Genomic DNA, 14,032 nt, shown 5'->3' with positions numbered 1-14,032 from the left:
CAATCCCTAATGTTCTGTGATTCTGTGAGAATAAAAGTAAATCCTTTTAGCCAAACCTTTAACAAGAACTTACCTGACAAAGATTATTTTTACTTTAGATGGTGCACATTTGATTATTGAGGAAGCATTCTGATGAGTCCTTCCATAGAGCATTTGCCCATTTATCTATACAAAGCAAGGTAGCAATTATGTCTCAAAATATTTTCATTTCCTAATACTTATCTAACTTTTAAGCCTTAAAAAAAATCCATTACCCCACACTACTGGCTGAAGCAGAAAATGTATTAAAATAAGTGTGTTGTGTCGTGCGTTCACTCTGATCTTCCAGTAAAAAAAAAAAAAAAAATCCTTACAGTTTGATTTCAGACTAACACTGTCATATTGCTAAAGATGTCATTCTCTGACTTATATTGGGTTGATCTAGCACATCATCTATTTCCACTTGCCATTGATGTTGTGACAAAGCAAGACCATGGGAAATTCTAACCATAACAAATAAATGAATCACTTATATCCAGCAATGAGATTGCTATTATTTATTGAGTCTAAGCTCTGAGACAGGCATTTTATACACAGGAGCCTGAACACCAGTGCATTTACAATCTGAAGATTTGACCTGATAATCATTATCTTCATTTGGCAGACTAGACTCAGTGAAACCCCTTGAAGCTCCTATGATTACAATATAGCTGAAGGTATCAGCCTGAATTTGCAGAATAACTGATTACTCACTCACATTTCATTAGTTGCATTTTTTTTAGGAAATGGAAAACTGCAGTGCAGAAGTCCACTCTAAGGAAGAGGAAATGACTGGAAAAGGACAGCTTGGACCTACACAAAGGGAATATAATGCAACACACACCGAGGTAGTACTAATAGAAGCAGAGAAACTGAACAGTGAGCAACGGACACAAGACACTGGACTGAATGTTGAGCATAACAAGTTCCCATGTAGGCTGTGTCCACCAGGCATGGTCCCAGGGATACTGAGCCCCATCATTTTCACTGGAGGTAATGCAGATGCAGGACTGTTTCCACTGTTTGCCATGGGCTCATGAAGAACCATGGTCAGGCTGCCAGCAGGGGTACAAGCCATGGCCTGTCACAGATGATGGACATCTACTTGGGAAGAAGCAAGCTCAGATGTCTCCTCTCAGAAGAGCCTGAGACAATCTCTTAGCAGCAGTTTGCAGGTCTACAGCATGGATAGTAAGCAAAGAATCATGAGACCAGACTCAGCCAGATGTATTTCAATGTGTTGGGACGACACTCAGCATCTGCAACATCAAGGTTTTTAGCTGACTTAAGAGAACCATCCAGGAGGTAACACTGGACTCTGCAATTAACAGGTCCCTTCATGAGACTATGTCTACATTGCCATCATCCCCTAGTTTTTCTCCTAGTTGGCAACTGCCAGGCTACATAATTTACTTTCTCAATGTCTCCCTCAAGCTTTGTTCAGTTTCACCAATTCCTCCCAGTACCACCTCCGCAGTGTATCCTCGAACACCTGCACACACAGTTTTGCAGTTACACAAAGCATTTCCGCAAGGGTAATGTGACCTACTGCTATCAGAAAGAATGAGAAAAGCTATACAGAATACATCCGCAAGTATCATCAACCAAACTGTGGTAAAATAAAAATATACCTTATGCTCATATACATTTTGGGAATGCTAGCTGCATATTCAGTAGTTCGGTTCCTTCCCAAAGCTGCGAGAAAACAGCTCCAATGTGTCATGAGATAAAAGTCCATGATACAAATGGATCTGTTCCCATTTCTAAAATTTAATTTCCATTTTATATGTTCACAACATAAAAATAGTGTGATATTATCACACTTCCAGTAGACAGAGAAGTAATTAGAAAGTCTGGAGCACTCCATGGATAGATGGACTAAAGGACTTCAATATTTTCTACGGACTGCAATGCATTGACTTTTCATACTTCTCCATAACCCAGAAACTGCTGTCATCCCCCATTTTTATCCACTGTAAATACACACATATCTTCACTTAGTACTACTATAGTATAGTATAGTCCCAGCTGCAACTATTTGGCATACACCAGAATGAAAGTCCGGCAGCACAGTGACATTAACTTGTGTAACTTGGGGATTTCAAAGTCCACTGAAGAACATCTACATCACAGTAAGAATGTAATATTTTAGTGCATTTTAAGTCAGCATGTTTGGGTTTCAGTATAAATTGCAAAGAACTCACCTCTAGTAACTCATCTGCAATCTGTAACCTGCCATCTTTGCCAGCTGCTCCATTTGGATCAATTCCCACTATAAAGACACTCATTCTGGACCGGTCTTTGTTACCAGCAAGACTAAGTCCCAGACCTGTCTTTCCTTTTTCGAGCTCAATCATTTGTAGCTCCCCCGGTAGATTTCCATAGCGCTGCACAATATTTTCTAAATGTAAAAGTGAGGGCAGTAGAGGTTGGATTTACATCAGAAAGTTTCATAAGTCACCTAGATAGTAAAGATCCAGTGGGCAGTATCTGACAGAATAATTCCAAACTGGATGAGAAAATTCTGAGTGTACATTACAGTTTCTTTTAAGCTAAGTCTCAGGTGATTTATTTTTCTAGTTCCTTGTTTTCCTTCTAACTTCAGAAAACATTAAAACTTCTCTCTCACAAAAAAAAGACTTTTTACACGTTAACAGCAATAACCTTCCCTCCAGTAACACCTTCAGGTAACAGAAGCTGTCACATGAATCACTGCCATCAGTTACCTAGAGTACACTGAAATTCGTCAAGTAGTCCTACAAGTGAAACAGTGAACTGGACCACAAAGGAAAACAGAGATTGGAGTACAATGAAGGAGAACAAATTAGTTTTATATTTCACCATGTGCATCTGACGAAGCACAAGTGAAAGCTGACAGCAACACTTAACAACCAAATCACAAAGCACTGGAGAATGAATTACTTCAGACTGGACCCCCTGTATCTTTTGCTACAGTGCTATTTTAACACAGAGTATTTCAAACATTATCACAAAGGATAAACTTACTCCAGCTGTAATCAAACTCATCCTTCTCCACATCATCTGGGGCTCTGCTAGAAGATGACTGTGCAACATCACAGCTCAGTCCTGAATATGCTGAAGGAGGGGGCAGAGGCAAATTACAAAGCGAAGTCTCTTCTGTTTCTATATCGCTCTGAATGAGTACCTGTGGAGAATAAGAAAAATGCAGTGGCTAAGCAGATGCAGACTCTGTGTAGGGCAAAGTAGCATACAAAAACGTCAAACGGCAATGACTATGGCTTTGAAGTTTAAATACCAAGCAGTTGGAATTCACATGAATAACACAGCACAGAAAGGCTGCAAGAGATCAAAGATAGAAACAAACACCAGGCAAGGTAAGAGATAACAACACTCCAAAATGTATTCGAACTCACAATAAAAGCCCAATTCAGTAAAGTTTTATGTGCCACTTTACATTTCAGAAAAAGCCTCTTATGAAGACTCAATTTTTTTTAACACCATATTTGCAAAGGACTTTAGTTTATTTTTAAAAGTCACCACATGTAAATTTTTTCTATTATATGCTTTGGAAGCCAAACAGAAGGAAAGAAAAGGGAAACAAAGAAGTCGGTGCTTTCAAAAATGCCTCCAGAAAAAAGAAAATAACCAGCATATTAACTGAAAGGACAATATAAAAACAAAATGAAAGAGATGATAACTGAAGAAATCCACAATAACTGGACTTATTCAGTCTTATTTACTGGTTTCCTATAAGCTGCACATGGGAGAGCAAATAAAGGAGATTAATTTAAAGATTAAATCAAAAAGGAGAAAAACACTTTTGGTCGTGATGTATGTGGTCTATTCATATTTACAAAAAGTTTAAAGTATAAACACGTGACTACTGCAACACTATAGTTAAATGCCCAATTCTATAATCTGGCAAGCCTCCATTCAAGTTAGTTTCCCTGAGGAATATGGATTCTGATCAGGGATTTGGTTTAATATTTGTAATTTATATAATTTTGGCTTGCTCAGAGTAAACATGTAAGCAAGAAATTCATGTCTGAATATCATCATTCTGAAGGTTATGCATGTCCAAGAGACTTTGATACTTGGCAGATCAGCTGTTGACATAAACAACAAAAACTTTAGAGGAAAACCAAGTATTTTTCCAAAACTAGGATTTTCAGGTGTTGCCCTAGCTTCACAGCACTGTTCATCATTTCAGCTTTTATCTCCACTAGCAAGTTTGAATTCAGTATCTCACATGGTGTCTCTGAGTGACAAGAACACTGAAACAATTACTTCATCAGAGGCAGCAGTGAAATGCCCTATCTCAATTCCCTCATTCTGCTCCTGCTTGAAAAACATATTCCTTTCATTCAGGAACTTGTTCAAAAAGCTTAACTAAAAAGTCATCTGTCTCTGTCTCTCTCTCTGTCTCTGTCTCTCTCTCTGTCACACTCTATGTCTCTCTATGTCTCTCTGTCTCTCTGTGTCTTTCCCTCTCTCTGTCTCTCTCTCTCTCTCTGTCTGTCTGTCTCTCTCTCTCTCTGTCTCTCTCTCTCTCTGTCTCTCTCTCTCTCTCTCTCTCTGTCTCTTTCTGTCTCTCTCTCTGGCTCTCCCTCTGTCTCTCTCTCTGTCTCTGTCTCTGTCTGTGTCTGTGTCTGTGTCTCTCTCTGTGTCTCTGTGTCTGTCTCTCTCTGTCTCTGTCTCTCTGTCACTCTCTGTCTCTTTGTCTGTCTCTCTGTGTCTCTGTCTGTCTCTGACTCTGACTCTCTCTGTCTCTGACTCTCTCTCTGTCCCTCTTTCTCTCTCTCTCTGCGAGTCTCTCTCTGTTTCTCTGTCTCTCTGTCTCTCTCTTCTGTGGGAAGTTTCAATATGGCACCCATATATAAAAAATGCCATAAAAGTGCTGTATGATTTTTTGAATTATTTTATCAGTCACATTGATCTGTGCTTCAAATCTAAGACAATTCCATCCTGCTGAAATGATACCTTGCATCACTAAACTTCATGTAGGAATTATTTACAGTTTATGCAAATTGTACTCTAAAACATGCTAATAGTTACAGGGCAGACATAAGCCTCAACTGAAGCAGCAAAAGTCTAGCAAAGGCATTGCTACCCATCAGGATCAGAGTAGGGTAGAAACCCTACAGGGTAGGGTAGAAACGCTACTTAATAACATTCAAAGTGATTTCTTAAAATCAAAAATTAATGTGTCTACCCTGGTGAACAGTTCATGACAGACCTCTACCTCAAGGAGAGGTGTAGGGGAGCGTAGTTCTAGTAACACTGATTTTTTTAGAGTGCTTCCTAGAGTTTTAACTAGAAAGCTACATAACACGTTGAAAAAGAGGAAATAGTGTGAGAGCAGATCAGAGCAGCAGATTTTACAGTAGTCTGTGTTTTAAAACCAAAATTAACATATCACTTTAGTGGCACTCTTAGTAAATGAAAGCATCCAGGAAGTTTGCAACATTAAAGAAAACATGACCAAAAAAAAAAAAAAAGAACAAAAAATTGCTGTCAAGGACCTCTGGAAGATCTGTAACTTGTGGACATTTGGCCACATCATGACAGATTAGCACTTATGAACTGCAGCCACCATAACCTGATTGAACACAAAAATGCTTCTTTCTGTATCTCTGTGCACGCGATCATAAATCTGAACATGTCTGTCATTTCAGAAAATGCTGAAATGAAAACAAAAGCAAGGCTCCTTTGTGAGAAGGGTAAAAAGGGTGTTACAATGCAATTTGGGCAGAGGGGACCATATTCTGCCTCCAGAATTCAGCCTGCCATGCATGCACTGCCAGCAGCAAAAGCTGGCCCCTGCAGTTTACACACACATAAGACTTTTGCTCCCTGAATCGGGCCACGCACAAAAAATCTAAAATGCTTTAACTCATGAAATACTTTCAGTGTGCCACAGCACTGTATTTCATTTAAAATGCAAAGCATCAGACAGTGCATGAACCCATTTGGCTACCAGAGTCACTCCAATCACAGCCAAGCAAATATTAAAGATGGTAGCAAGTTTGGAGCAGCATCACTTTCAACAAAGGAGGCAGATGCGGAGGAAGAAGCAGCACTCTGGGAGGTGTCACAGGCCATGTACAAACGTACAGCACACACATGGTAGGACCCGCTCACTGCCATCAAGACAAACCTTGAATAGTGTGGGAGCAAAAGGGTTAGTTGGGGAACAACGGTAGGTAACCCTAATTGGATTCGATACCTCCTACAGTAACAGAAAACAGCAATCCACATGTTATAGCACCTTTGGCAACACACGGCATAATTAATGAATAACTTATTTTCAATTATGGATTCATTTTGCTAACTGTAGCAATATTACTAACTCCATTAATAAATGGACAAAAGTAAGCCGTTAAGAACACTAACTCAGCAAAGTTTCTCACTGTACATGCAAGTTAGTTCAGCAGAAGCAGAGAGAGATGACAAGAGGACATTCTTATCTCAATGTTAAAAATGAATTATGCAGAGACTGCAAAAACATTAGGTTTTCTCTAGAAATGTGCATTTTAAACAGAAATACTCATGAAAATATAGAAAATACAAGCCATCATTTATGTTATGCTTCTATTCCCTTTCCTCAGAACTGTAACAAAGAGAGATTTCAAAAACACACATGAAATTATACATGACATACCAGATCATAAAAATTTGTTGTACATTTGATATATTGGACAACATGGGGAAACAGACAAAGGGCTCCCAACATGTATAACCAACTAGAAATTATTTTATTAAATCAGAAATGCATTAAGAATTAAGCCTTTATTATTGTGTTAGAGGTTAACTCTGATACCAATGTTAGAGGTTAACTCTACTCCCAATATAAATAACATGCAGCAAGCACTAGCCACAAAAAAAACAGAATCTAACTTTTTTCATATTTCCAACGACGTCACTATCCTGTTCATGATGCATTAGAGGAATTTTCAAGAAGCAAAGGGAAAATTTTCAGCGTAATAAAACAAAAGCTGCCCAACTTTTTATTTATGCAAAAGGAAAAAAGATATCGAAGCTGGAAAGTCTTAACCACATAAGAAGAAAATAAAGGACATAGCAGCAAAATACCTCATGCTGACAAGAGAGTTACACTTACATGGATATTTTCACATAATCCATAGGGACTGACCTTGTAAATGAGAACCTGCTCCTTTGGGAGCTCTGATTAGATCAGATTTAGTGGTTACGGTTAATGGAGCTGGCACTTTTTAACTTCTTCAACAGTTTTCTACGTACATGTATGTCTGTGTCTGTTTTATTTATTACACAGAATTTCCACTCTCATCAGCACAGTATTTTACCCAAATTGGTACAAAGAATTTAAATGCAGAGAGACACTAAGGGCAAAGAAGCACATGTATAATGTTTGGTAAGTCAAAAGCAGACAGTGTGTCATCATCCAGCCTTCTTAGTGTTGAACTGAGAAGAATCAGCAAATGGGTTAGTGCTACTGAAGATCTACAGAAAAGACTACTCTGTGGGAAAGGCAGAGAAGGGTTCTAAAAGGAAAACACAATAGAAACTAAGCAAAACCATTTTTAAATGAACCCTCTGTGACTCATGAAACAAAACATATTTTTCAGCAGTCTGTGCTAACCAACCAAAGTCTGCTTCCTGCACTTTGTTACAGACTTGCGAGGATAAATGTTTGTTATCAGCTACATTTAGCAGAGCGTAGAGGAAAAGCACCAATTCTCATACCTGTTCTAGCCCACAAAGTGTGATGTGCAGAATTCAGACGTAAGAACAACTTAAAAATAATTGCTGAGCTACCTGTATAATTTTATCCAGGCATCTCAGCATACGGGATACTCTTACACATTAGTTAATTATAAAATTGTGGATTTCTGGATTAAAATAAACACAGTTCTTTATAATAATGCAGTAGACATACTTTTATTTTGAAAATCTCAGATTAATTCTCATACTTTGATACACCTGTTGTGGTAATATACTTGTGTATTTCCCAAAAGAGAAGGTTTAGTAATATTATGTATGTCTAAACAGAATTCATATCTAACAACTTTTACAGATCACTTTGTATGTGCATGCATCTGTAAATTTCTGAATTCATAGTTTAATGAAACTAAATTATCTGGTCTTCTCCTTAAATACTACAATGTAATTCTTTATTATTATTTATCACAAAAAGAATATTTAGATAAAAATTCATATTCATGTTCATATTTAGACAAAATTAAAGGATGTAATTTGACCATTTATATTCCTCATTCAGTTTTTCTACTGTACTGTGAGATCAAAAACTGTTTAATAAAGTGGAGACACTTCTGATTTTGTGTACTATGTTGGAAAAACTATTCAACATATACTTAAAAGTAATTTCTGCACCAGGTGTATTTGCAATTGCCTAAATGTCTTAGAGCTGTAAGTTTAACACTACTGGAAAATAAGAAGCATATTAAGTGGAAAGGAATGTGAAAGGCTTGCAGCACCAACTGATACACTTATATTGCAGTAATTTAACCCAGACATATGCTGCTGTTTAAAAAATTTCTTAAAGCATTTTGGTTTTTTAAATGCTTCTAAAAATAGAAAATGCATCCCTAATGTTTATTTTCAAACATAATTTTGCAAAACAAAAAATAATGTAATTTGCTAAGACAACCTATGTCTTGGTTCTACAGTATCTTCAGCGATGAGAAAGCAGAGCTGTGCATGAACAAGGTTTCTTCACTGGTAAGTCACTCAAAGTCAACAGGCAGCTTCCCTATAGTAAAAGATTTTCTCTTTACATATGTGCTTCACATTTGATTTTGTCTTTTATAAAGATGTTTGGGAAAATAATGTGCCAGCGTAATGATCCTCTTATACTTTAACCATTACATTTGTCATTCGCGTAAAATTTTAAATTGTATCTTAATGAAATTTTAAGTAACTAAAATAAGCATCACCAATATTCTGTATATGAACACTGAAATCCTAGTAAAAGAGAAAACAAATTATCAGACACAGTAATTAAAAATCTTGCCTTCTTTATTTTGTCATGATGGCACAACACCTAAAAATACCACTGCTAACTCAAATTCTAATCCATGCAACAGTACTGTATTTATACGGACTGTCTACCTTAATAAAATATGAAGCATTTGAGTTTGTCTAAACAGTTAGGTTTTAAATAGTATGCATGAAGCATACTTTCTTGCAGTTAAGGACAAGAAAAGCAAACGCTGTAATAAAAGGTATTTTTACTGGTTTTTGCAAAACAAAATCTAAAATAACAGGATTTATTTTACCTTTTTTTTTTCTTTTTACAACTAACTTGTGTTCAGCATTTTATTCGTGTGTCCAGGATGCTAAGATAGCAGAAACTAGCTAGCATTCCATATAGCATACTGCTGTAATCCTACAAATGATCTACGACCACAACCATTGTGATTGTCTAACTCTTAATCAGAAATATCCAGAGCATTACCAGTATGAAACAGAGATTTAATGAATAACTGTTTGCTGGCAAAATTATTAACTAGCTTTTCACGGCCTATTTGCATTATTTGGGGTATTCTGTAGTACATTTAGGATCTCTTTAACTGCTACAGCAGCCTGAATGAAGAAAACAAAGAGGAAGAAACTGACTCATTAGCAACGTGTCTGTTCTGGCAGGGGGATTGGCCTAGATGATCTTTCAAGGTCCCTTCCAACTCCTAAGATTCTGTGATTTTGTGTCACTTGAAACTGACTGTCATGCTTAATACATAGTGGTACCATATTTAATACAGCTACTCTGAGCAGGCATCTAGCTACCTGGGTGACTGCACATGAATGAAGGCAGGAAATTCCCTTATAAGATCTTTAGAGTACAGATGCAAGTTTCAAAAGATGAAGACAATAAATATAATGCCATGTACAAAGATCACAACAAAAAGCACGTGTACAGTAAGAGCATTTGCAACGTTTCTGCTTACAGAGAAACATAGGTTTGTTAATAAACAGTTAATAAACAAGCTTAATAATTGGAAAACAAAGTTAACAAAGAACTACAATTAAAAATAGCAAAGGAGCATTCTCTAAATAGAAGTAAGTTGTGATAAAGTAATGGCATCATTCCCATCCCAAACTGGCCTAAACATTCAGCAGTGGTAATTTTGTTCACATCACAGCAAATGCAAAGAGCCTTTTTTAGCAGCTTGAGTATCAATAACCAACATTCAATAGAGCTTTTCCATGCAACTTTACCTTAGATGACTGATGATAAAATGGGTTAGTAGTTTCCTGCCCACAGGGAGCAGGAGCTGAAGAAGGGCTATAAAGAGACATTGGCTGGGGAACAAGAGTTATGAGACAACTAGTAAATAAACACGCGGCTTACACAGACTCTACAATGCGGAAGTTTAGTTTCTAGTGATGCAAGCAACTTATATTAAAGCTCAGTAGCCTTTGTCTGCAATGTCCATACAGCTTAGTGACAGAAAACTTCCGTGTACTTCTAGGTCCTTTCATTAATGTCCAATGAATGTTTTAACAGGTGCTGTATTTCTGCATGCGCTCCTCAGACATGCTGTTAATCTCTAACAGTTGGTTTTAGTTAAGACTCCTACTCTGCCCCCCAGCAAATTATCTTTCTTGAAGCTTTTCAAAATAGTTTGAGGACGGCGTGCTGGAGGGTAATTCCAAATCCAAATCGATTTCATTCTAAATGGAAATAACATTTAAATCAAATCTTTGTTTCTAAAATAGCTGAAATGGAACTTTTAGGTTTAAATATATCATTCCCAAACACCACCATTTGTTTCATCTACTACTACTATGTATTACATCTCTTCTCATATTCTTTATGCTTACCCTTGGTCTGCTTATAATGCTCTGTACCATAAAGACTACAGGATTGCCCGCCTTCCGTATGGCTTCCACAGCTTGTTCGTGGCTGGCATCTCTGAGGTCAATTCCATCCACCTGTAATTGGAAGGCCTGAACTTAACGTTGCAAGAAGCTACAAGAATCATGAGTCAGCTTTGGGTTTTGGTTAGGGAACTGCAACTAAAACCTAAGCCCAAACCTTCATTACTGTTGGAAAGGTTTCTACCTACTTGGCCCATGGTCCCTCACACACAGAGATTTCTAAAAGCACTGAAAGGACTTCAAATAAATAATTCTCCATGGTTTTGAAAACAGGTATTTCAGCATTCTTGGTTCAGGCCCCATACGTTTTCCCACAGGAAATATAACGGAAGAGATATGACAATAAGAGGAGGTAAGGCAATTCAAAGAGAGTGGAAGCGTTTGCCAAATACTACTTCCTGTAAATCCTACCTTGGAATAACCTATCTCCCACGACTTTATGAGATTTACAAACTGAAACTTGTTAGGTGCTGGTGTGTCTTTCATTATGGGGTATTATGTGTACTTTTTTTCCCTTCTTTTCATCTTTTTTTTTTTTTTTTTTAAAGCAAATTAAGACCAATTTTGGCTACTAGACACTTTGCCCCTAAGTTAAATTTTTAGGTCAGAGCTGAAAAGCTCTCTCTCTTCTAGAAGAAAGCATTTACAAAGGATGGCTAAGGACAAATTTTTGCCTAGTTGCTGTTCTTCGTGCCTTCATATGTACTGGTGTGGAGAACAGTTTGTTTTACAATCCAGGTAAAAACCACATTATGGTGAGGTTAGCATGAATAAAGCATTCTCACAATGACCACAGTAAAAGCTAGAAGCTAACACAGAAAGGTTATCTGTTAGTAGCAATTCTTGCACACAAAGTTATATGCCGAGGATTACTCCTACCTTTTTCATTGTCTAACTCTACCTTAAACTTAACCATCCCATGTAAATCAAGAGAGAACAAAAACAACCTAAGAGAGAAAATTCTAAACCTAGAAGGAATTGAACAGTAATACTAAGGCTCTCCAACTCCCCATGTCTGAAATACTGCACGCACTAATAGAGAGAAAAGCCTTGATATGCAACAACTTGAGAAACTGAAACAATCCATTCCGAAACAGTCACATTAACACAACATTAATGACTTAATTCCAGTCACCCACTTCAACTTCTGCAAGCATCATTGTCAGAGACAATCACAGCCATCATAAAAAACAGGTATTCAGATTATAATGAATGTTTTTGAACTTTGTGGCCATCAAGCAAAATTTTACCTCCTAAGTTGTTACACATTGGAAACTCTTCCATCCTGTTGTAGAAAGTGCTATATATACTAAAGTATTAATTCAAGATCCTTTTTATGGATATTGTAGCAGACAGTAAACTGCACTTATCATCATGTAAAGCATGTTCAGTCTGATTCAGCGGAAGCATCACCATCACCCTGCTTTTTATGTGGTGGTAATATCTGACTTACTGATAATCACCACAGGAAAGACATACTCCTTTCAGTATGTTCATTCTTCAGTATCTTTAAGTGAGAAAGCATAAGTGACTGCATGAGCACAGGCTAAGCAGAAGAGAAATCCAGATAAATTCCTCCCTGCAACACCACTGGCTACCCTATCCTAAGGCACATATACATACGCTCTTAACCTTCTCAGTACCAAATCCAGCCTTTCTTTTTTTTAAAAAAAAGTGTCTCCCTTAATTTCTGTACAAGATGCACAAGAATGATGTGATCTGATGTCCTGGTTTTACTAGGACTGAACCATGGAATTCCATTTTTCTGTTCAGCAGAACTGCATTTGTGAGAGAACTGCAGTGTTCGAGTTAGTGAAAACAAGTTAGTATTATAGCTTTAGCTGGGACAGAATTCTTTTCTTCATAGTAGCCAGTGACACTTTGTTTTGGATTCATGCTGAGAAGAATGTTGATAGTGCACTGATGTTTTGGTTCTTGCAAGTAGTGTTTACATTAACTGTTTTTTAATTTTCGCCTGCACCTGTGCTCCTAGTTTCTTGTGTTGCAGAAAAAACAAGATATCTGATTAAGATTTAAGATGGAAGTAAGCTTGGCATTTATTTCCATGATTTGCTATTCACTGTCCATTTCTGTTGCTATCCAATATGCAAAGGTAAAACATTTGAGTATCACCAAACTTAAGCTTTTTCCTACATGCGCTGGCTTTAAAACAGGCAAACAGAACTGCTGGCTTTGTAGACTCCTGCTCACAGTCAGTTATCTACACTTTAGGTTGTATATTCAACTTAAAGCTGTCTGCACATGAACATCAGCAGATGGTACTACACTCTATATGGCTCAAGTAGTGCCAGCTGGAGTAATTACACAGCTTTCGGCCCAGGACCACAAATCCATCTCAGTGACTCCCGAGATGCTGAGAGTATTGCAAGCACAAGGCACTTGGTTAGTACCTCCACAATCCGATCTCCGGTTTTCAGCGTTCCATTCTTGCCAGCTGGGCTGTCTTCCAGGATGTGCTTGATAAATATCCCTCTCATCATTTCTCCATTACTCAGGCGGCTCCCCATCCCTCGCCCTCCAACAATGCTGATCCCCAGTGACTTGCTAGGCTCTCTCCAGAGTTCAACCCTGTTGTGACAAAACAAGGACAAAAATAAATGAAAATCTGTTGTGATTATGACAATGCTGCACACTGAAGACAACTGGATTTGCACAGTAGCTTCACTTTCAGAAATAACTTTCACTTTCAGAAATAACTCCTTCTTGGAAAGTTTTGTAAGGAGTTATCGACTGAACTGCTCAAAGTCTGTAATTGTGTCTACTGCTGTTCACTTTATTGTGGACTCTAATCAAAACTGAATCCTTCTCTACATGTCTTCTATCTGGCTCCCAGAGAGTCAGCCTATAAATTACTAAAGCAATCAAGAAACTGCTAGATTGCAGAGATTTAGCCCAATGGCAGTAAAAATGAACAGTTAATGATTCCTGCAATGCACAATATGCATAAGCATAGCAATTCTGTTGTTTTCTTATTCCTCTCAAAACATATTACAAGTTTCAGAATCTTTGAATTTCAGTGCAACTAGAATCTGCACTTACTTTCTGGGCTGGTTCCAGTTACTGAAAGCTGCATTTTGAAGTTCACTTTCTTCTCCCTCGCCCTCTTCACGTTCTGGAAGCTCTGGGAGTT

The 14,032-nt window shown here is 37.6% G+C and overlaps 1 protein-coding gene across 1 annotated transcript in view; it reads right to left on the bottom strand.

Annotated features, from left to right (window-relative positions):
• Positions 1-73: 73 nt before the first annotated feature.
• Positions 74-14,032, bottom strand: part of LOC104543611 (multiple PDZ domain protein-like) — a gene marked incomplete at both ends in the record, with an annotated part of 46,072 nt that continues 32,113 nt past the window's right edge. Inside the window, 6 exons of the mRNA XM_010188265.1 lie at positions 74-165; positions 2,223-2,419; positions 3,025-3,184; positions 10,825-10,935; positions 13,293-13,470; positions 13,942-14,032. The exon at positions 13,942-14,032 is cut by the window's right edge and continues 1 nt beyond it. Coding sequence (XP_010186567.1) covers positions 74-165; positions 2,223-2,419; positions 3,025-3,184; positions 10,825-10,935; positions 13,293-13,470; positions 13,942-14,032 — 829 coding nt within the window. The remainder of the gene's footprint in view (positions 166-2,222; positions 2,420-3,024; positions 3,185-10,824; positions 10,936-13,292; positions 13,471-13,941) is intronic.

This window comes from Mesitornis unicolor, unplaced genomic scaffold, assembly GCF_000695765.1.
Source record: "Mesitornis unicolor isolate BGI_N332 unplaced genomic scaffold, ASM69576v1 scaffold14327, whole genome shotgun sequence".
NCBI classification, from domain to species: Eukaryota; Metazoa; Chordata; class Aves; order Mesitornithiformes; family Mesitornithidae; genus Mesitornis; species Mesitornis unicolor.
The sequence above is the reverse complement of the archived record's forward strand: the minus strand, read 5'-3'. Positions and strand labels throughout refer to the sequence as shown.